Raw genomic sequence first — 24524 nt, 5'->3', positions numbered from 1 at the left:
CCCTGGAGGTTTTGGACTAGTACAGTATGAGCCTCCTCCACCGTAACAGTATATAAATATGACAGAAAATGGGGAAAATAATAATAAGTCCACTTTAGCTCAAGGAAGGTGAAATCCTAAAGAGCAAACCACAAAAATCCTGACCAGTGTGTAGGCTCTTCTAAAGCGACACGCAGTTTATTCACAGATTCGGGCAGTTAAGAAGAGAGGGAGGAGAAAAGAAAGGAGAGCGAAAATGAAATAAGACAAAGGAGGAGAAGAGCGTGGGATGACAGGAACGGTTAACACACACACACACACACACACACACACACACACACACACACACACACACACACACACACACACACACACACACACACACACACGGAGGTGTGACGTCAAACAGAGCGTAGCTGACTCGCTCTCTCCGCGGTGTCACTCGCTGACCAGTCTCGCGCTCTCTGCAAATCAACTCCACGCGGGTGCTGCTGCACGCCCTTTTTTGTTAAAAAAAAAAAGGGGGGAAAAAAGGAGGAAGAGGAGAAGACAGAGCTAAACCCTGGAGCTCTCACGCGGAGAGAGACGGCTCGCCGAAGGACGAGGAACTGGAGGAGGAGGAGGAGGAAGGAGGCTCCGCTTTCTCTCAGCCTCGCGCGCACAGCACGCGGAGGCAGAAGACAGTTACTGGACGCTTTCCATGGAGACCAGCTTCTCCGCCTCGCGCGCTCTGCTCAGACGGAAAACCGAGTAGGATTGTGACGGAGGGCGGGTGTGCGTCTCACGGCCGCCTTCCCACAGCCAGGTGTTGCATCCAAGACACCTCGTTTCGATGGAGAGGCCAGAGGAGGCTTGAGCGGCTCGCGCTCTAGACGTTGATCCTGTCTGTGGAGCCTCCCGCGCAACAACAAGTTATTTCTGAATTGTGGCTGGGTCTTTGGGTTTTTAACAAAATATATTTTGGGACGTTTTTTCCCGGGTTTTTTTGGCCCCTTCTCCCAGCTGCTGATCTCACCCTGTCTGGATTTGTTTTTGTGTGTGTCCGTGTGTACGCGTGTGACTGTACCGTACAGAAGACTGGAATTAATGTGAAAATGTGTGTTGTTTTGCTCTACAGCCGCATGGCCATGTAAACCGGACCCAGCTGTGCCAACGACGCACGAGCCGTTTTGGGGGTTCAGTTGAAAATCAGATCTTGTGCCGCCCCCGAAAGCTGCCGCCTGCCGCCGGTTGCCGTTTGCCGCCGCCTTGTTTTTCACGGATCCTGGTTCGTTGCGACGCCGCGGCACCCTGATGGTGCGGACGTTTGGCGCGCGGTGGCTCGAGCTTGGACACGCCGCCGGTGATTGTTTTTTGTTGTGTGTGTGTGTTTGTGTTTTCCCCTTCAGCACGGAGATACGGCGCCTGGTGGTGATGATTATAATGATGTACGCGGTTCATCTTGGAGATGCTTTTCCATTCGAGTAGGATTTATGTGCGCCTTTTTGTTTCTGGAATCGTTCGCGTGACAATGACCTCTAACCCGAGAGAGAAACACGCGCCCCCGGTTCAGTGCGCACGAGAGGACGTCGTCTCCCCCCAAAATCGCCGAGCTACTTAACGAGCGGGAAGGGTGGGTTAAGAGCCTATAAATCAGTGCAGCCGAGAGGCGAAGAAAAAGAAAGACAAACAGGGCGACGCGCGGCAGCAGCGGTGATGGAGCTATCCGAAGTCCGCTGCTCCAGCGCGAGCGAGGAGCTGTACACCATCAACAAGACCCCGAGCAGCAGCAACAACAGCAACAGCAGCGGCAGCGCGCGACCCAAACGGCTGCTGTGGCAGAACGCGGTGCGGCACATCACCGAGCAGCGCTTCATCCACGAGCAGGGCGGGGGAGGGGTGAAGGGCATCGGTCCAGACGAGCCCTACGACCCAAGCCAGGGCGCGCGGAAGCAGTCGGCGGGGCGGACGTCGGTCGGAGACCGGCACAACAACGGCGGGACCAAAGTATTCCCGGAGCGCGCCAGCAGCGACCTGGGCTTCCTGCAGATCGACTGTGCGCCGAGCAATTCGGACTTCTTCCTGAACTGGGGCTACACGTACCGGGGCGTCATCTTCCCCACGCTGCGCAACTCCTTCAAGTCCCGAGACCTGGAGCGGCTGTACCAGCGGTACTTTCTGGGCCAAAGGCGCAAGTCCGTGGTGGTGATGAACATCTTGGATGTGGTGACCAAGCTCACCTTGCTGGTGCTGCACCTCACCCTGGCCTCCATCCCGATGGACCCCATTAAGGGGACGCTCCTGGGCTTCTTCACGGGCATCGAAGTTGTCATTTGTGCCTTAGTGGTGGTGCGAAAGGACACCACGTCGCACAGCTACCTGCAGTACAGCGGCGTGGTCACCTGGGTGGCCATGGCCACACAAATCCTGGCGGCAGGGCTGGGCTATGGGCTGCTGGGGGACGGGGTGGGGTATGTTCTCTTCACCCTGTTCGCCACCTACAGCATGCTACCGCTGCCGCTCACCTGGGCCATCCTGGCCGGCCTGTTCACCTCGGGGCTTCACATCCTGGTCCAGCTGCTCATCTCCGAGAATGTGCAGCTTTCCACCAACCAGGTAAGCCTTCACCACTTCCATCACTTCTCCCTTCTTCTGCTCGGTCTTTCATCGCTATGCAAGCATTTATTGACCTCTTTATTCTTATCTACTCTCTTCCTGTTTCTCCTCTCTGAAACTTTATTTTCTTTACGGATTGCTCTTATTTACCGAAACTCGTTGCTGTGTAATGTTGTTTCAACCTAATTACAACCGTTGATCCTGATTCCAAAAACCTACAACTAAACTCGGGAGCAGTTTATGTTCAGATGGCACACGTTTCCCCGTCTCACAGAGCACAGATTCCACGAACAGGTGTGAATCAGTTTTGCTGAGCTGTTTTGTGTCACCTCTGGTTCCCTGACTCTGACTCGGGTGAATTTATTTTTGCGTGTTTTAATAATGAAAGTCAGTTTGGTTTGCGACATCAGCCTGGTGTGACTGACTGCTGCTGAGTGCTGCAGGTTTCAGCACCAGGAGCTGTCCAACAAACGCACAAACACACATACAAAGGAGGTCCTGAAATGCAGCTGAGCTCCACACAGGTTCAGCACCCCCTACTGGTGAAAACTCTAACTTAAAGCTTTCTTTGTAAATTAAGTTAAATTCCAGGAGGTACATGTAAATAGTGCAGGTGAACAGAGAGCTGAGAGGGTAGTATTCCTAAGTGTGCTTTCCTTTGATTATCAGTCTGATGGCACCATCATGTCTGAGCCTCTGAAACCACCAAGAAATGAGCACCGATTTCTCAGAAAGCTTGAAGTAACTGCTGCTTTCTTTCAACATCAACTGAAAGACTCACGTGATCATCTGCTGTGGTTGTAAGCAGCCCAAACTAAGGAAGCATTACAAGATTCTGAGCAGTTTTGTTGCTGCTTAGTATCCGATTGATGGTGAGAGAGGGTGAGGCGTGTTGCTGTAATTCATTAGTGGCCCCTCGTTGAACTTTCCCTCACGGACGGAGCTGTTACACCTCAGCTGTTCCTTGTTTTCCCAGTTTGTTTTGTGGAATCTTTGCTTTAGAAGTCAGTTTTAGCCATTTGCTGCGACCTGTTGGGGTTTAAGGGGGAGGAAAAAGAAAAGGTGAAGCGAAGAGAGACTACAAACAACAAACAGGACAAAGCAGAAACTGCAGGAGAGGGCAGACAAATGTTAATCACATGCAGGCAGAGGCATAAAAACAGAGAAAAGAGGGGAGTGGCCACTTTCCTCTTTCCACTTCCCATGTGTGTTTTGTGCTCTTTGACCTGCAGCAACATAACTAAGAGATACTTCAGGGTCACCTGATCCAGCCCTCACTATAAGCTTGATCATAAAGTAAAGTTTTAAGCCTAATCTTAAAAATAGAGAGGGTGTCTGTCTCCTGAACCCAAACTGGGAGCTGGTTCCACAGCAGCACAGCCTGATAGCTAAAGGCTCCGCCTTCTGGTCTGCTTTTGGAAACTTCAGATGAATTAGTTTTTAAAAAAAAAATATTTGCAGGTATACGGTCTACAAATTGTATACCTCCATATATCAAAGTTTGCCCACACCTTGCAGTTATAAAGAATCATTCCAAGATATCCTGGGCTCAGATCCAGAGTGACCCCAGAATTAAATCACTTGTAATTTTGGTGAAAATGTTTGGATAATTCTGCCAACAAACAATCGAAGAGATAATCTGAAGCACTGAACTTTGACCCTCTTCAGCAGCATTAATATTTCCAGGTTTATGCAGGCACAGTGATGACTTTTTTAAGTTCAGGGTTTTTTTTGAATTGATGTAAAGCAGCCAGTGGAGTTTGTCCTGGTACTGGAGAGGCCTCCATAATTAAATGATGTTCTTGCTGCGCTGTCGGGCTGTAAAAAGGTGTTTCCTGTCTTTGTTTTCTTCTTTCTTGTTGAAAACATCACGAGGTGGAGCGAGTTTATCCACCAATCAGAAAGTCAGTGGTTTCATGGAAAAACTGCCCCTAACATCACTGCTGCATGCATGTGTGTGTGTGATAAAGTGCTGTATTTCTAGAGTGATGAATGTGAATGGGTGAATGTGTTTTGTATTACAGCAGTTAATGTGTTCAGTCAGACTTGAAAAAGTGCTTTTAAACGCGGCCCATTCACTGTTCTCTTCTTGTTTGCTGTCATGTGTTTTGAAGTGATCATAAAAGCAGTGCCATGAATTTCAAGTCAACATCATTATTCATCAGCTGAATTCTGACAACATGATTTGTGTGTTATTAACAGAATCTGAGGATTTTCTCGTGAACACAGGGAGAAATTATTGAGGCTTAGAGGTTTTCTTCTCTGAATTGTTGGCTTTAGTTTAGAGAGGACCTGCTCATTTACAGCACCATTTTTTCCCATTCCTGGACTCTGAGAGTAACTTTCATAGTTCAAAATAATTCTTATATATGTGATACTGGGCCTGAGTGCAGCCCCTCGGCTCATCTTCTGTTTGAAACAAGCAGTTTTTGCTCCCTTTGCCATGATTCCATGGCACCATATTAGGGACATCAACTTTCATGGCACAATACAAAGGCAAGAGTAGGAAAAAGTCTGAGCTTTCTTTTACTCAAAGTGGTTACTTAAACATAGAAGGACCTTGTTATGTGAAAGTTTGACCATGTGTAATATGAGCATCCACCACTGGAACAGTTTATTTATGTCAGAAAATAAGGAACAGCAGAATATAAAGGTTAAGTTCACTGATTTTAGATCCGTAGTAGTAAGAATGTGGCTGTGTACAGCTGTAGGAAGCCCATAATTTATATTATTAAAGTAAACCTGCTGTGTTCTTAGAAACCATTGTGTGTGATTTTTGTTTCCATACTATCATTATGACTAATGTGGCAATCATAGTAAGCGCAGAGTTTAGGAACCAGCTATTTAAAAGCTTGAGTTATGATTGTTAGCATTGCTGCCTCACAGCAACAAGGTCCTGGGTTCAAATCCACCATCTGGCCCGGGCCTTTCTGTGTGGAGTTTGCATCTTCTCCCCTGTGTCTGTGTGAGCTTTCTCCGGGTGCTTCCTCCCACGGTCCAAAGACGTGGGGTCAGTGGGGTTAGGTTAACTCTAAATGGTGAGTGTGAATGGGTGTCTGTCTCTGTGACAGACTGGACACCTGTCCATGGCGCACCTGCCTCTCACCCTGCAGCAGCTGGGATGGGCTCCTCAGTAACATCCTCACCTTTAATGAGGCACCGATCAACAAGAAACAGCAGAGAAGCAAAAAGTGACTCTGCTGGAGGATGCTGCAGATGCAGCTCTGTGTGTGTGTGTGTGTGTGCGCGCGCGCGCGCGTGTGTGTGTGTGTGTGTGTGTGTGTGTGTGTGTGTGTGTGTGTGTGTGTGTGTGTGTGTGTGTGTGTGTGTGTGTGTGTGTGTGTGCTGGAAGAAGGCTCTCACCTGAAGTGGAGTGTGTTTAACTGACTGAGGATCTTGTGATTCTGCGTCTGCAGTCTGATGAAAGCGTCACAGAGGCTCTCGGATGTGTTTTGCTTTTGACTCCATGTATTTTCTTAAGATGAGTGTCAAATGTTCTCAAGTGCTGTGCATATCTCATTTCACAATTAGGCGCCTCACATCAGCAATTAGCTAAGAAATATATTTTGTAATTCAGCTGTCGGCTCTTTCATTTCTCGCAGATGTCCCAGTGATTTATGATATTTGAAAGGCGTACGGAGAACCACGTGACGGGGGTCTAGAAATACGTTATTATGGGGTTAAATGTGAATCTAAACAGAGACATGAATTAAGTACACACCAGCACAAGGCTCCAGATCAGTGTGTGTACATACGGCGTGTCCGTGGTTTTATCCAGAGTGGGCTGATGTGGAGGGATCTGTTTGTGTGTCTGCTGTGGCTGTGCTGACTCTTCCTTCTTCACCTGTGTTTAAAGCTTTGGGAAAACATTCGGCTCCCCGCAGCGCTCCAAAAATTAGAAAGTTTGTGGAGTCTGACTCAGAAATGTATCCAGAGAGACCCCCCCACCCCCGACTGCTGCAGGACAGGGAGATTAATTGGATTTTAATTTTAATTAAGATTTTGGCCTCTGATTATTAAAACACGATGATTCGGATAAAGCAGTTACTTTTTTCTGTATCTTTCTCTGTCTTGTTATAAGTCACATGCCCCCCCCTTTCTTTTATAGGGCTGCATTTATAGCACCTCTCCCTAAAAGCTTAAATTCACTCAAAGTTTAGTCCAGCTTGAGCCACAATGGTGGACAGAAGGTCATTAAATCTGTAGCCTGTAGCTAACCAGATGAATATATGTTCGTCTGCACCTCTTTTTCTCCTGATTTATTAAACTCCTTTTCATTAGAGATTACAATTGCTGACCAAAAGAGCGCGATTATGATCTTTACTGTGATCGAGCAGCCCTGCACTGCAGCGTTTCTCTTGGCTTCGTGCAGGTTACAGATCACAAATCCAGAACACACTCGAACCGCTGTTTCGCTGACCGTGTCTCCGTCCAGAGATGCTTTCCAGCTGACCCGATCACCCTTACTGTTCACGTCACTTTGATTCTTTGCTGGGGAATAACATGATTCAATCAGGCCTAACAGCACGTCCAGACTTCAAGGACGTATCCTACACAATCCTACATCTGCAGCATCTGGAAGTTTCTATTTGTTCAGCAGTTGAAAGGAAGTCGGTGTATTTGAAGTAAGGTGCTGATGTGCAGGTTAAAATCTCCTGTGATACAGTTTGTTTGATCTCAGCTCAGCAGTTCTCAGTGTTGTAAAGGAGAGTTATTGTTAAACATATCTTGCCAGATTTTTGTATACGGGTCATATAACCATCATTAGTGTTTTGAATGGATGCTCTTTTTTATTTTGCATTTTATTCTCGTGTCATAAAAATGGAGCTGATGACTAATCAGTTAATCGATCCATTGAATAGATTTCTGCTTGCAGATGGTTCCAGCTTTTCAGTTGGCTGCTTTTCATCATTATGAATTCAATATCTTTGAGTTTGTTTGTGTGTGTGTGTGTGTGTGTGTGTGTGTGTGTGTGTGTGTGTAATAAAACAGATATTGCAGATATTTGGAGATCAGTTAGCATCTGTCCTTCTTTGGTTTTAGATTATTCAACACTCGATTGCTGGCTAATGATTTGTTACTGACGCTGGTCACCACCCACCCTTCTTCCTGTCTGTTTTCCACCTCTGTGCTCTGCTTTGGCTCTCTTACTCCCATACAGGGGCAGCAGTGGAGAGAAACTGATCACACCAACTTGCCATGCTGAGGTCGTCTTGCGCCGGGCTGAAAATTTCTCCGGTTCACCGTCGAAACTGTTCTATCACTGCAATTAACAAGCTGGCGTGCACCCCGTGCACTCCGCCCCATCACTGATCCCTAGCCTCCTGCTAGATCGCTGCACTACAGTATTATTTCACCGCAATTTGCAATCTACCACCGGGCACGGCCAGTGTCGTTCACAATTGGGGCTGCGTCTGCAGTGATGTGGACGCTGCACCGGTCTGTCATGGTGAAGAGGGAGCTGAGCCTGAAAATGAAGCTGTTGATTTACATTCCTACCCTCATCTATGGTCACGAGCTTTGGGAAGTGACTGAAAGAATAAGATCGCGAATACAAGCGGCAGAAATGAGCTTCCTTCGAAGGGTGGCTGGCCTCTCCCTTAGAGATAAGGTGAGGAGTGCAGCCATTCGGGAGGGGGTCAGAGCAGAGCCACTGCTCCTCCACATCAAAAGGAACCAGTTGAGGAGGTTCGGCCATCTGACTAGCATGCCTCCTGGGCACCTCTTATGTGAGGTGTTCCGGGCACATCCAATGGGACGAGGCCCTGGGGCCGACCCAGGACACGCTGGAGAGGTTATATCTCTCGGCTGGCATGGGAACGCCTCGGTGTTCCCCCTGATGAGCTGGAGGAGGTGGCTGGGAGAGGGAGGTCTGGGCTTCTCTGCTAAGGCTGCTGCCCCCATGACCCGGCCCTGGATAAGTGGAAGAAAATGGATGGATAAATGGATGGATGGATGGATGGATGGATGGATGGATGGATGGATGGATGGATGAATAGTTCAATGCTGACAATGTGATGATGGATATTCCAACATAGGAAGAGCTGTTAGCAGCTGATTGGATCTATAAAACACCTGGATTATAATTTTGTTGAGTACACTTTTTACGTGATTTCCTCAAACTCATTAGTGGAAGGAAACGGTGCTCTGGGACACGTTGAATGTGTGATATGTAAGTGTAACTCTTACAGTTTATATGCAAAAAGAATTAGCGCTCTATAAATCTAATAAAGGCCTGAATTACAGTTCTGCGTTGGTCCTACGTACGTAACCGTAAATCCCCTCTGAACCCTACGCTGTAACATACGATGTGACCTCACGCCCACCTCTCAAAAAATGTAACTACACGTCAGGTCGATGCAGCCTGCAAGGATATTAGCTTTGCTCTTCCTACACTGGTGCGATCCAGTATCACACAGGCTTTGTGTTAGAGAGCTGGTGGGTTAAAGACCAGCTAGACGTGCCCCCCCGTCAGTAATAATTTTGCAAACTTCAGTCTAACATGATCATAAATGACTGCAAATGCAGTCAAGACACTGAAATTAAACAAGGACATCAAAATTAGGTATGTTCAAAGGCAATGGTGGGGGAATGACTGCAGTCCATGGATGCAGTCTGTGGTCTGGATAACTTCAACAATTTCACTGAAACCGCTTCCCTGCTTTTTGATTGGCCAAGTCTGGAATTCTGCTTCCCTTCTTAATTTTCCCTCAGTGTTTTTATAACGCGATGCTCCAAAACCTCCTAAAGGAGGTGATGAGGAGGTGTTAGGATAAAGGCCGTCACTCAGAACATTACAGTATTGATTTTGCAGTGACCCTGGTGGACCCTAACTACAGTGTAACAGAGCCTCTCACTGAAAGGGCCGAGGATTTTCTTCAGTTTGTCACCCGTCTGTATCTCAGACACTTCATGGAAACTCTAAGTGCTGCAGCATAAATGCTTATAAAAGCCCTCTGAGCATGCTCAGTGAGATTAGTGCTGCCTGATTGGAGGCGTCGCCCTCCCGCTGGTGTCACGCTGAATGCTGTCGCCTCTCTGTGTGGCTGTAGATGTGATGCGGCCACCGAACCAGTGAGCCTTTCTGAGCAAAGGTCGGAGGTCGAGCGTTTTAAAGGGGCTGCTGTAAGCTGGATTCAGAGGCTGATGCTTTGCAGTAACTGATTACAGTTTAATGACTTTTCAATAAAACCCCTGATATTTGATAGAGTCAGCAGTCCATAAAAGCTTTTCCATTCACTTCTGTCAATAGGTCACTGTTGAAGTAATCTCTTAACCCCTTCAGTCACACTGTAACATGTTTATCAGATTACCATTCTTTATCAGAAACATATTTCTTTGAGTGTTGTTGGCAAACTTCCTGAAATTATTTGAGATTTTTAGTGGCTCTCTGATTTGAGTTTAGGTCCACTGATTAGCTTCATATTGAAGCTTTCAGAAAATCATATCTTCATCCACAGACAAAGACCACGAGTTAGAGTTTAGAAGATTCACTTGCAGGCTAAATGTGGTTGAAATGTTGTTGCTTTTAAACATCTGTTAGTCATAAAATGGCTGCATTTCAGTCAATCAGCCAATCAGAGCAGTGTTTCCCACACACCTGGAAGCTCTTATTTTGAAAGTTTAGTTGCTGCTGAACAGCGAGCACAGTCAGCACCATCGTTTAAAATAATTTACAGCAGCTTCTTATGTGACTGTTTATTGTGGAAAGTGGGAATGTGCCTCCTTCCTCGGATACATGCACACAAATCCCTCCAGCTGTCACTCCGTCCAAATCACCAAACAGCAGAGCAGCAGTGACTGTCAATCAATTATTTAGTTCAAGGTTAATAAAAGAACATTTATGAAGGTCTAGATCAGTTTCACCACTAAGCTGAATATCAGTGGGTTTTGGACAGAGCACGATATTTGAAGATACAATTCTTCAATGCTCAAGAAGATAATCAAGAAATTATTTTGTGGCTCTAATTTTAGTGTGAAGCCGGTAAAAATGAGCCAAAGTCCCATCAAATGATGTTCATAGAACAAACATGTCACGAGGGTTGTTTTTAGCTAACATATTATCACGCCAAAGGACACATTAGTCATTTCATTTACAGGCCAGTTTGTCGACCCCTCAGATCCCTGCATTAATATTATAATAATCCAAGTTATGCTTTGCATAAGCTGCTGTTAAGTAGGAGTGTTTTTGAAGTTCAGTGATGAATTTATTAATTAGCTTCCTCTCGTGCTGTGATAAGTCTTAGCTTGTGTCATTATTATAAATGTTATCTCACTGGAAAGTCAGCGAGCCGGACGGATTATTTTAGCACTGCGAGTTTGTCAGCTGACCTGCGATATGAACGCCTTAATATTTCGCCTTTAATCGGCCGCAGCGACGCAGCAGGCGTGCAGCAGCCGTGCAGCAGGCGTGCAGCTGGATGGATGCAGCAGCAGCAGAGGGAGGATTAGGACGGCTCACACTGAACTCCTGGGGTTAGGAAGACTGGGCGCACTGTGAAATTTACCATCCTGAACTCAAGTGGTGCTAATCTGTGCTTATTAATGATGTTTGCTTAAGGATGTTGTGAACAGAACATAAAATACATGTAGGCTACAGAGAGAAGAGACGATGAGGGGACGAGACTGGATGTCAGCTTTATTTGAAAAGGAAGTTCAGGATTTATCAGATTTCCCAGAAACACAAAGTAAACAGAAACTTTTTTTGTGGTTTTTAAGCCATTTTTTGAGGCGGTTTGTGGTTCCGAGTGTGTCCTTATTATAGGAAGTAATCTAATGCATTGGTAACTGTTCTGTACTAGTTTATATTTGATGGACCCAAGACTGTTATTTATAATGAAATTGATAATCAAAGCCAACATTTCAGGGACCGGCATTCATTTTAATGACCAGCAGGGGGCGACTCTTATGGTTGCAAGTCTAGGAGAAAATGATACTTCTTCTAACTTGAACTATGACATCAGTTAACACTTTCCTGATGAGTTTATGGTCTCAGCTCCTGCTTTGAAGTCTTATTGAATACAACATGATGCTCATTTTTTAAGTTATGGACATATTATAGTAAAAACGGGGATAAATCATGCTGTGCTTTATGGTGGGGATACGTCAAGTCTACCGTATGACCGAGTTGTGTCTCTCAGTTTCTCATCTTAGCTATTCATAAATATCGATTGGTGGGAATGACAAAGACCTAAACACCAACACCAAAGTCAGCATGATAATATTGCTGTTGAGCTCTCGTTATGCAACCAGAAACCATTCTTATTCTGAAAACATGACAGTGCTTCCTGTTGTTGTTGTTTTTAGCACTGTAGGCAGCATTTGTAAGCAGGATACTGAAAATTGCTATTTGGTCAGACTGGATACTCATCTGCAACAGTACAGGTACCAGATTAATTCATGCAGTGGACACACAACGTCACACGACAGTGCTGCAAACAGCATCTTAAAGACCCTCAGAGAATTGAAGAATTTCATGATGTCAGTAAAGCTTCCAACTCAACAACATTAGCTGCCTGTTGAGTTATTATTAAGGTATTGGCTATTGGCTATAGCTAATAATAAAACAGTAATGTTAACGGGGGAACTGGACAGAAAATGGAATCAGTCTCGCCTGTTTGCAGCATTAACAGACAGTGTTAATTTAACAGGCTAACACAATTATTTGTGTCTAAAATGTGTTACGTTTGTCAGATTGAAGCTGAGAAAAGTCTGCAGAAACTAGACAGAAACATTGGCAGTCTACCTTAACTCTGATCAGCAGCCAGATATGGCACCAAGTCACCAGAAGCACAGGAAAAAACAGGGCTGAATGGACGAGTATTGTTCTAATCTTTATTTTTAAAGAATTATGCCTCTAATTGTGTCGTTGTTTCAAAAATTATATATTCCTGGGTATGGGTATTACCACCATCCATCCATCCATCCATCCATCCATCCATCCATCCATCCATCCATCCATTCATCCATCCATCCATCTTCTTCTGAGTATACAATTCTGTGTTGGGGGTGGGGTGGGGGAATGGGGGGCTGGAATCTGTCCCCCTCATCATGGGGTGAGAACTGTGGTCTCTTATTATGTAATAGACCATAGCTTCAACTACCAGACAGCTTTGCTTGGATGCTTTGGAAAAAAATAGAATCAAAATTAATTTTTTTCTTATATGAATCTCCTTTGAAAAACCTCATTAAGTACTCAGCGTGGGAACCAAACAGCAAAGCTGCCCTATTAAAGATCGAGCTATTTGCTTCTACAGGGCTGAAAATGAGTCAAGTACAGTGTATGCTAGACACTTTTTTACTACATCACATCATCATGTGTTTCATGCTCTTCTTGGAATGAATGATGCATTTGTTCTCACTGAAATAAAATAAGTCCTAGAATCTGATTGCTTAAATAAAATTCTGGAGAATAATTCCTTCTGGTCGGGACTGTGGAGATCAGAAAGAGGAGCTACCTTCGTGTTATATCCCCCCCCCCCAAAGCTCGTATCGTGGTTTCAGACAGCAGACCGTGAACAACTCGAACTCTTTTCTTTGGATTTTGTTCGCTGTTGCCAGTGCAGCAGCGGTGGAGGGAAAAGTGGTAAGTAGTGTTTCGGAGCTGTCCGCCTCTCCGCCTCGAATGGTGCGCTGTCTTTGTTTAGTTAATGCAGTTCTGTGTTTTATCATTTAAGAGCCATTTCCAGGCTTCCAAGCTCCGTCGTCTTTGTCTCGATTCTCTGCCTGATTCTTTCTGTCAGACTCAGAATAACTTCCATCGATCCACCTCCGTCTGTTCAGAGCTTCGCCGGGCCCCTGTTGGCCCCACATCCTTTGTGTCTATCCTATCGAAGGCTGCGGTATTGATCGGTGCCTTTCCCTTAAAACCTTCACACTGTCATGCCCCATTTTTTTTCTTTTTTTCCCCTGTTGAAAAGACTCCAAGCAGACCTGATCCTGACTTTCCGATCATGGCTGTAATGACAGCTGCCTTTGTGCAGAGGTCATTTAGCCTTGTTTCTCGCTGTTAAATGAACAGAAGCATCAGTAAATCACTGTTCTGGCCAGTGGACGAGCGTGCGTGTGAATGGTGATGTTTGTGTTTTGGTGTCAGGGGAGAATTTGTGTGGCGCTAAGAGTGTTATAAACCTGTCAATAGCACTGTGTCTCATTCGCTCTGTTCACACACGCGCACACAGCGAGAGCTTCGTACCCGCCGATTAGCTGCTCTCCATCTCGCTGCAGCTTCCTCTTTCAAGGTCACACTCAGCTTACCTAGAGCGCCTCCTGCACAGAGGAGATAGGAGGGGAAAAAAGCCGAGTTTGGATTTCATACAGAGACAACATGCATGCATTTTCCATCCCCGAGACAAGATTTTTTTTTTGTCTGCTTTAACATTTAAAAGGCTCTGAATGCTAACAACCCTTTTCAAAGACACTGGCTTCATCTCACTCTCTGCTTTCATTTCCATTTTTGATTTTGGGCGTTTATGTGAGAAAAGGGTTTTCTGTGACTGAGCCTCGGTGCCACTGGCTGATCACAACCTTTTCTAGAAAATAAAAACAAAGCTGCACATAAAAGCTGAACAGCAAAGACAAATCAGAAATGTTTTCTCACAGCTGCATCTGCATGTAGAAATAAATCACTGGTTTTACCCCCACACAATCATTTTGTATATTACTGTGTGTGCTTGATTGAGGTGGTTATTCATCTGGTGCCAGTAATGGCTCATTGGCAGGTTTTGACAGCAGAAGCAGCATCAGCACCACCCTCTCTGTCCAGCCTGAAATCATTAAATGGTGGATGAATAACCATCTGAATCATCTGAAGTGTTATCACAATGTTTTTATTGCTTTTAAGGCAGCATTTCATGTCACGAGTGATGTCCTGCTGTAAACCGAACCACTCAGTTCAAATGCCTAACCTGAAGAGGGGCCAGGTCTCCACCCGGCCCAAAGCATTACCTTAAGCTCAGCCACTTACTTCAAATGCTGCCCTCATATTTACAGGCTCAGCTTGGACTTTGAATATGAGCCAGCTGAATATTTGAACTCTGCATGACGCACTGCTCGATTTATCCTGTCAACATATACCAAGACCCCAGCGACCTGTTCAGGGTTTGGTTGTGTTTTTGCCATAAACAGGCACAGAGTGAGGAAATAAAAGTTGTTACTTTCCAAGTGAAATATTTTAAATGCATTTTGGCCCTATGGTTCCTCTGTTATAACCTGTTAGGGTTAACCCTGACTAACCTTGCGTCAAATAAACCTCTAACTGGGATGGTGGCGAAAGGTGGACATACAGGTGGATAGCCTAAAGCAGGGGTCAGCAACCTGTAATCCTCAAAGAGCCATTTGAACCCGGTTTCCACCTAAAACAAAACAGTGAGAGCCGCAAATACTAGAGGAAGCCGGTAGCGGCTACCGCGAGTGACGCATATATTGAGAAACGAAAATAAATAAATAGATAAATAAAATGATTTTATTTTAATATTTCAAGATCACAATAATGTTCCAATTTAAAACTACAACAAAAACCAAACTGACAAAAATAAAATGCACTTCAATTGGATACTTATAATTTACTTCCGCGAGCCGCACAGGGCCGCAGATTAAGCCTGAATGAGCCCCGGGTTGCCGACCCCTGACCTAAACCCTAACCCTCTAACTCAGAGGTCTGGGTTCGAATCCACCTTGGCCCGGGCCTTTCTGTGTGGAGTTTATTGTCCCTGTGGGTTTTCTCTGGGTACTCTGCTTTCCCATCAGTGTGAATGATTGTCTGTCTCTTTGTGTTGGCCCTGTGGCAGGCTGGCGACCTGTAGAGGGTGTACCCTGCCTCTTGCCGCTCGTGGGGGGGTCTCAAGGTGGGATAGGATCCAGCCCCCCTGGCGACCCTGAACAGGATAAGTGGAAGAGTGGATGGATGGATGGATGGATGGACAATATGAAAGATGTTTTATGAAGCAAGCAGTGATTCTGCTGCAGGAATTTCTGCTGTGGACACTCACTGGACAAGTTTGGGGAAGGATGATGAACATATTAAAATCACTGAAATGCATATTTAAACGTGTATTAGGTAACAGTTTTTTCATGTACTAAACAGTTTTTATTGCCAGTGTCTGGACAGACTGAAATGCACCTCGTCCCATGAGACCATCCCTGACTCGTTGTTGTTAACAGACTTTAGAGTGACTTCTATGTGAAGGACTGGGATCAAATTTTAGACAGATATCCGGAGTATGTGACACCTCTGGTAGTCCCCAAATGCCTCAGTGCAGCTCTGCTCCCAGTGTCAACAGTTAGAAACAGGAGCTAATGTTATCTGAGGAACGCTCGCTAATCGCTGACATCAACGAACGGCCGCACAGCGCAGCACAACTATGCAGCACACACACTGGTCTCCCAGTTGTAGTACAAGATGCATGACGTACAGTACACTACATGCAGTACAATATCGCAACATAAGAGTGCAGGTGAGTCTCGTGTGTGTGTCATCACTGTTTTGACTGATGCTAGTTTGGATGGTATGTGAGCAGCACTGCAGTTCACTGTAGGGGCTCTGGCATCATTAATAACATTGAGGTTACGCAGAGGTCCTTTATGCTTGTAGCTTTTAACGATACCCTGCAGCCTGAACTTTTGCTTCCTCAAACGCTGAATGCAGCAAATGACAGTGATTGACAGTGATAGGCAGCCATGTTGATCCTGCCACAGTTTCTGCTATCTGAAGTGACCTTATAAGTGTTGTTGTCATTTATTGCTTTCCTCTTTCTTTTGCTTTTGCAGACATTTCGTCCGTGCGCGTCTTCAGACTGACTCTGAGTGTTTCTGAGGGAGGAGGGCTGCGGGGCAAGGAGGCACAGAAGAACGAACCACTGACTCCAGCCTTCCCCCGGCCCCCCCCCCTCACCTCCCTTTCACCCTCCTCGACGGTTTCATGCGGTTGATCTCAGACAATCTTGTTGTTACCAGACACTGCACTCAGCCGCTCTTAATATTTGATGAAGGCTCAGGGTCATCAGCCGCGGCTTTTGGAGCTTTTAATGGCAGAGTTTTCCGGTGACATTCTTGTGCAGCAGCCTTCCAGGCGTTGCTTAAAAATGACTTGAGAAGCAAAAGCTTTTTACAGCATTTCTGTCTCATTTCTCTGTCTGGAATTCAAGGGAGAAAATAAATAGTTTCAACCCATAAAGCAGCAGAGGTAATTTCAGATTTACTGTTCAAACAACATGAAGGGACGAGTCAACTTCCAAAGTAGGGGCGAGTGTAATTATGAAATAATTTAAGAAGTCCATCCACGTTATTTGCAGATAATGTGTGTGGGTCACTTGCATAAAATAAATTACAGATTTGAGATAAATTAGAGGAAGAACCAAAGTATTGTGAGGCTGTACGTAAAACCTGATCCTCAGGTAAAGCTTTGCTTGTCCTCCATCACTTTGCAGCGTCAGATGTTCACTAGCAGCTTCAAGCACACCGTAAATCCGAAAAGTTAGCAGAACCTGAAATATCATAACTAACGCATGATTTCAGTTTAAGCTTAAGATATTTTAGGTTCAGAACTGAATTTTTATTTACTTCTTACCTGCAGTTAAGTTAGCATAACTTAAAAATAATGCCTGAAAAATGCTCCATCAATGCACCGTCCTGTTTGTGCTAACAACAGTCAGTATCACAGATTTGCTACATGAAGGTGAATAAAACACAATCTGAACAACCTAATAAATATTACCTAACAACAGAAAAACTTAGTGATACGGCCACTGACCTTTTGACCTTATGACCTCGTTTTCTGTTTAATTACACTGAGCATTTGAGTTTACCGTGTAAAAGTTTGAATGTGGCACGATGTGCCTTTAGTCCAGCCACATGTTGTTGGTTGTGATAAAAAGTCTTTTGTCTCTTTTAAAACTTGAAACCTTCTGAAATTCTTACTGCAAATATTAATATTTGGGCTAATCTGCATGGTTAACGTGTCGTTTCAGGCTTGTGTCAATCAGACTTGATGCCTTACCACCCGGAGCTTGAACAGTAAGGTCAGTGTTACTCAGGGCTAACGTAGGTGCAGAGTATGACCTATCCCTGTGACTGCAGTGGTTTCTAAAAGGTGCTCATTATGATGACCGTTGTAGTGTAAGTATAGTTGATATTATTAGCAACGTGTGATCACAGTGTTGGAAATTTGCATTAAAAAACAGAAGCAGTTTGTGCAGTGAGTGTAACAGGTTTGTAGCTCAGAGTTTCTAAGATGTTCAAGGCGACAGAGTAATGATAGCAGTAACACACTGTTTGGTTTGGTTTCAAGACAGAAACAAATGAAGGCCTTTATGTTGGATCTGGCTCATTTCCTATAACAAACTTCACTGGGGGCAGTTTTTGGCCTTGGCCACCGTTTGTCACCTTGTTGACTCCTCCGGTCCCGTCCTCAGTAAGACCAAATGAAATAGTCTGTCTCGAAGAATTACGGCTCCTGAGTCTTGGCTCGATACGAAACGATAAAAAAAGACACCTCGTAGCGACTCATTTCCTCCTCTCTCTGCTTTCTGCTTTGGGCTCTTAAACCTTTTCGTGAACTTTAAGTGCCAGAAGAGTGTCCTGACCTGATAAATCACACCAGAGCACAGCCAGTTCTGAAAGTGCCGCCAGGGAACATGGAAGGTATTCATTTTTGACTCCATTTCTTTCACTGAAGTTTGTTCTTCCTCTAAACTTTCACTGAAATATAAACTGAAATGTGCCAGTTTTGCTCCAGAGTGCTGCACACCGACCTTCAGAGTTACCTGCAAGTCATTTCTATTTTCTCGCCAAACGCTGACTCAACACTCGCCCTGTTCCTGCCTCCATTATGAGCCAGGCATTCATCTCAATGAAAGCTTCTCTTTGTGTCCCTCTCTCTGGACTGCTGACAGAACCTAATTACTGATTATTATATCATGGCTGGTAAATGTAAGGCAGCGATTCTTAGACATTAATTGGACAGACTCGTAAAGGATTTTGGAGACACTGGTTGCATCGTGCAAGCAGAGTGTCTGCAGAATGTGCTTCGTCAGTGTCCTCGTGATGCCTTTCTGCTGCACAATCCAAATCTTCTGATCAAGAGTCGTACTGACCCCAAACCAAAGTCCACAGAAGGCTCACCTGTAGCCCACAGGATGAAAACTCTGCAGTAAAAGCCCCAGCCTGGTGTGTGACGCGCCTCATGGCCTCCAGTTTAGAAATGATATTTTTTTACCCTTCAGCCTAAAAAGGATGAGGGTGGGCGGGTGGCCAATTTTCAACTTTGTGAACACGATAACTCGAGAACCATGAACCGGACGAGTTCAAATCTCAGTGACCTTGACCTCAAGGTCAGAGGTCAAGATTTCTGAAAACCTTGAATAACCGGAGAAAAATGTCACCTAGGACTTTCAAATTGATACCACAGACACATCAACTAAAACTCTCAGAGGACTTCGTTCTTACCATAATAAACCAATCACAGGAAGTGAGAGTATTCTCAGTGGTTTGTATTTATTTGAATTTTAGCATTTCTTATTCCTGCTTCTTAGTCAGCCATTTGCTTTTGAATTGATCTGGTGAACAAAGTCAGTAAGGCTCATGTGCACCCCACTAAGATCTGAAACTTGTACTTCCAGGGGACCACCTAAAGCTTCCACTGCCAGGAGGCTGAGGGGGAGCACTGCGGCTGACAGTGTTTTATAATTATGGCTGAAACTATGAGTCATTTTATCGCTTCATGCAGAAATACAGAAAAGAGGAGGCTGGTTCAGAGTAGCACTGCTGCTCCTCCACAGTGAAAGGAGCCAGCTGTGTTTCGGGCATATCCAACCTGGAGGAGACCCCGGAGCAGACCCAGGACATGCTGTAGAGATTGTGTCTCTCCAGCTGGCTTGGGAACACCCGGTGCTGTCAGTTTCCTTGTACTGCAAACATTTACTGTACATTACTGTAGGAATAAATTTAAATAAAAATGTCTGTAAAGCTTTAGACACATAACACTCTAATTAGTAATCAATCACGTGTTGTGTTGTAATTGATTAATTTGATGGAAAATGTCTGTTACAGTTGGATCTTGGCGATGATGTGAATATTTGAGTGAAGTTGAGGCTGAATTTATTCTAAGACTTGAAAACAACTAAATGTATTTTGTAGCAACTTTTTAAATACAGCTGCAGACGGTCTGAACATTTCATGTTTAAATTTGTTCACAGGTTAAGATTTAGTCATTAAATTATGTTGAATGGTCCTCGACATATTGTGAAAATGACCTCGATCAGTCTAAATCAGGGAACGTCAACCCGCGGGCCACATCCGGCCCACCAGAGCTTTCCATCCGGGACCCCGAATAGTACTGCCACAGGTACTATACGCCAATCAATCGCCATAACCCAGTAAATAGCCAAGCGTGATTTCCCTAGAACCAATGCAAGATCAGACCGTGTGACTTCAAGCATTTTCTGGCTGCACTGAGGAGCCACTTTTGTTGGTGGTGATCAGATTGTGAACACAGCTGAAGGTGAGTCTGACTTTGTTCTGTGTAGAAAGAATGTTCAGCATCAAACTTGTCTGACTAAAGGAAGTAAAAGTCGTGACAGCCATCAACAGAGAAGAGCAAGACTTACACATCACATCATTAAAAATAGTGTAAATTTGAAAGGAAAATTGATATTTCAAATGATAATATATTACTTAGGATACAATATTAATTTTATTTTACTTTACAGTAGTGTTAATTTCATTGACGAACTATTTTCGTCATAGTTTTCATCAACGACCTTTTTTTCATTACCGAAATTAGACGATAACTAGATAAAAACACCTAAAAGGATAAAAACGATGACGAAATTAATTGACACTTTCGTCAACAAATGAAAACGAGACAAAACTGCTTGGCGGGGACGACAATCAATCAGAACTGATTTAATTTTGTGAGAGGGCGGGACAAGTTAGGAAAGCATCCAAAACTCTAAACACAGGAAGACCAACGTAGCCTGTGAATTGCAGAGGTGGGAAGTAAGGAAGTACAAATACTTCGTTACTGTACTTAAGTAGATTTTTTCAGGTATCTGTACTTTACTTGAGTATTTATTTTTCTGACTACTTTTTACTTTTACTCCCTACATTTTTACACCAGTAACTGTACTTTTTACTTCTTACATTTTGAAAACAGACTCGTTACTTTAGGTTTAACACGTCAGAGTAAAGTTTGCATTTCCGTCAAACATCAAACGATCTGAGCCTAAACGGAGGAATAATAACAGAGACAATCGTACTGCGTATCCTCCATCATCGGGGCTGATCTCGTACAAAGGGATTAAATACGCAAACCCATATAATTAATGTATCATTTATAGCGCTATAATCGGGCCGGACCGAGTCCGTAAGTTGCGCTGCGGCACATAAACAGCTTAGCTAGCGCTACTGAAGAGGAGCGAGCATGAAGGGAGTAACGTGTGGCAGGTAAATGCAACGTTTCTAAATGCTCAACAAATATCAGCAAACACACAAAGTGTGTGCAGTTTGTCACACAGTGTGTCTGCTAGCTAAAAGAAGAGCTGCTGTATTTCAGGGAGAGCAAAGGGAGAGAAGTTCACTCAGAGATGGAGAAAGAGGACAGGAGAGGAAGAAGAGAGGTTAGATTTAAAGGTAAGGACTGGAAAACAAACTGAAGTATGCTGACTTTGTGTTATTCAAAGACTGTATGAATATCCTGCACTAAACTGCAGTATTAACAGGTCAGCTTGTTGTACTGTATTTACAGTAAAGCTCTGTGTTGGTGCACAGAGGCTGTGTTCATGGTCAGAGTTACAGGTTACATCAGTGCAGCAGAGATGAGTTTGAATCAAAGCTGCTGATGCTGAGATTCATTCACTGAATCCAACATTTCTACAGCCTGTATGCTGTCAGTGTAGGGGATGGAGATCAGCTCAGATAGCTGTGAAATACTGGGTTACATCTTTGTGAGTTCACTTCATCCACACAGAGCAGTAAACCTCAGAGCAGCAGCAGCAGGTCAGCTGATCACAGCCTGCACACCAACATCATTTACTGCAGCTCACAATAGAAAGTTGTGATTCTTCTCCCCATGCAGAGCCACTACAGCTGATCTTAGGGTTCCTCCACCTTCTGAATCCCACTGTAACCCCTGAGTATCCTCATGTTGGTGTTTAGGTGGAGGCACAGTCACCCTCTGCTATGGAGGACACAGAGAACAGAGCTGTGTTTAAATTCCCTTTCACTGTTTGTATTTTAGTCGACTATATTCTTACGCCAATTCGTCGACTAAAACTAAAACTGTTCAGATGACTAAATTATGACTAAAACTAAATCAAAATTTGCTGTCATAATTAACACTGTTTATGAGAGCATCTGGCCCTCAGACCGTCTGTAGAGAAAAATTCTTGGACAAATGCAGTTGGTGACCCCTGCTCTATATGAGTCAGTGGGTTGGGGCTGTTGTTGTGTCTGGGTTGGAGACCACGTGCGCAGCATGGATCCAAAACGGATAAGGAATCGGATCTGATCATGCCCACATCCGGTTCACCTCCAGTTATTTCCCAGCTCTGGATCTGTTTGTAATGGCTGAATTTTCCCACACACGGTCTGCATTCTTTGTTTAAATGTAAAACTGTTACTGACCTCTGACCTTTAACAGTAACTCAGTAAAACGTCTCTGCTGTGGCTGTCAGAGCGCCGTCATCTGTCAGTGAACGCTGAGATTAAATCAGATTAGAAATCCTTAAACTGGGACCATTAAGCAGTTTTTCCTCCAAATCTCATTTTACATATTTATCCACTAATGGCAGAAATAATTAAATTCTCTATTTAAAAAAGTTGCTATAGTCCATCAGTATAATAGATTTTTGCTGACTAATTATTCAAACAATGAAAAGATCATTAACAGTTTTTATTTATTAAAAACAGTGACTTTGGGGCAGATCTGCCCCCTGGGGTGTGCTGCTGTCTGATCTTACAGCTCCATCTGTTAACTGTGTCTGATTTCTCCACATTTTTATCTTCAGTTTCTGTCTCCTGCATTTTGTCCTGTCAGGTTACAGCTGAAATAATTAGATTCAACAATCAAAATTAGGATTCAGCTTCATGCAATCAAAAGTCCAGTCTGTAAATGATGACAGCAGACATAAATATATATTTTATATTAAACTTTTATTCTGCCTATGATGATGACAGAGTGGACCGCGCTGATTAACAGGACGTGTCCACATTCGTCGGTCCACTGGGTTAAATTGGAAGCTCTGCTCTTTATTTACCTGTTGCCGTGGTGAATCCTGGTATCAGCGCTCCATTGGTGATGGCTTTGCACTCGGCTAACTCTGATCAGCTGTTGTGGAACAGGAAACTCGGAGTTCACCAACTCCGGTTTTATTTTTAAACTCAGTTTTCTGAACCTGCTTCCTGGAATGGGGCTGTTCATTGGAACTCTCAATCAGGTCCAAAGAGATGTTGGTGCACGTAAAGGAGGCCATCATTTGGTTAAAAAAACAGATCCACCGGGCAGCTCAGCAACATTAAATGTTCTGAAGGAGCACAGAAGGCAATAAATGACTGCAGAATTCATTTAAAAGTTTATGGAAAGCACTAGAAGTCAGAACAGGATGTCTGATCCTCATACTGAACAAATATAGCACTGGCGCTCCTTTCTGTGTTGTTCATCGGTAGCTTCTCAGTGTCCCTCCTACTCTCTGTGTGGATGTATTAATTAAGCGTAGTTGTGGCTGGAGGCCGGGTCAGGAGGTTAAACGACGAGGCGTATTGATCATCTCTCACAAACACGGCGGCTGATGAATTTGATGGAGGCCACGGTGGGCAGTCTGAGCCTGAAACCTGCCACAGGTCTAACACACAACAAACATGTTGACTAAGGATGACACATGGCAGAGATCATCACCAACAGGGCTCAGTGCAGAGCTCCGTCCATCCTCACTGAATCAGGACGTCCTCCCACGCCTACATTCAGTTTTATGCAGCAAACACTTTTTCTCTCTGAGCTGTTCTCATTGTTTCTGTTGGGTTTCTTGAGGAGTCACCTGAAAGAACAAGTAAGAGTAAATGTGTAGGTTAAAACGGACTGTGTTTAGCTAACTCAACTGGATAAGGTGTGTAAATCGCTGGCAAATCACTGGCAGACCACATCTAGAGATGAGATGGTCAAGCTTGTGTTGTGATTCTGTGTCAGCCAGTTGGACTGACACCATCACTCACTCTTCCTGTTAGGTAAAAGGAGCCTGATAGAAGCTACAGGTTGGAGGATTAGCAGCAGCAGTGGGAATCAAACCTTACAGACACGCTGGTCCTCCTAACCTGAGATCCGCCATGAAAATCCAGCTCTGCACGCGCCGATCTGACATTTGGGTTTTATGTCAGTGTGACTGTGACTCAGACAGCTCTGTTGGGTATCAGTGATTTATGAGGCCAGCCTGTTCAGGCCACTTCTGGTTTGCTGCTTGTTTACTTGTTGCCAGCGAGAGAGCTAACATAGCATGGAGGAAGCTAACCTCAAAGAGTCAGCAGCTTTTCTCTGAAAAGCAAATTGTGGTCAAGTGAGCTGACGTGCCTGAAAAGCTGTCGTCTTCTCAGGTCACTGTTATGTTTCACTGCACTCCCACAAAGTTTCCTGTTCCTGAACAGCTGATCAGATCGGCTCACCTTCAGCAACACTGTACGACCATTTCATCTGAGTAATTCTTCAATAGAAATGATGGGATGTAACAAGCTCACTTTTTTGGTTTGTTTTTAGAGAATTTGATTATTTCTGCCATTGGTGGATAAAAATGCTTAAACAGAAAAACTCTGCTGTAATTTTCCCACTGCAAACATTTATGATTTGACCTCAGCGTCGCTGATGGACGATGGCTTCCTCACAGCCACGTCAGAGATGATTTACCAACTTACTGTTAATACACAGAGTTAAGCAACAGTAACTGTTTCACATTTAACTCAGAAAAGCA

The 24524-nt window shown here is 44.4% G+C and overlaps 1 protein-coding gene across 2 annotated transcripts in view; it reads left to right on the top strand.

The window, feature by feature from the left end:
• Positions 1 to 559: 559 nt before the first annotated feature.
• Positions 560 to 24524, top strand: part of adcy8 (adenylate cyclase 8 (brain)) — a 115412-nt gene continuing 91447 nt past the window's right edge. For both annotated transcript variants that reach the window (XM_030751896.1, XM_030751895.1), the window contains exon 1: positions 560 to 2574. In XM_030751896.1, coding sequence (XP_030607756.1) covers positions 1675 to 2574 — 900 coding nt within the window. In that variant the 5' untranslated portion in view covers positions 560 to 1674. The remainder of the gene's footprint in view (positions 2575 to 24524) is intronic.

The sequence above is a fragment of the Archocentrus centrarchus genome, chromosome 17 (genome assembly GCF_007364275.1).
Source record: "Archocentrus centrarchus isolate MPI-CPG fArcCen1 chromosome 17, fArcCen1, whole genome shotgun sequence".
NCBI lineage: Eukaryota > Metazoa > Chordata > Actinopteri > Cichliformes > Cichlidae > Archocentrus > Archocentrus centrarchus.
Note: the sequence above shows the minus strand (reverse complement) of the source record. Positions and strands in the feature narration are given on the sequence as shown.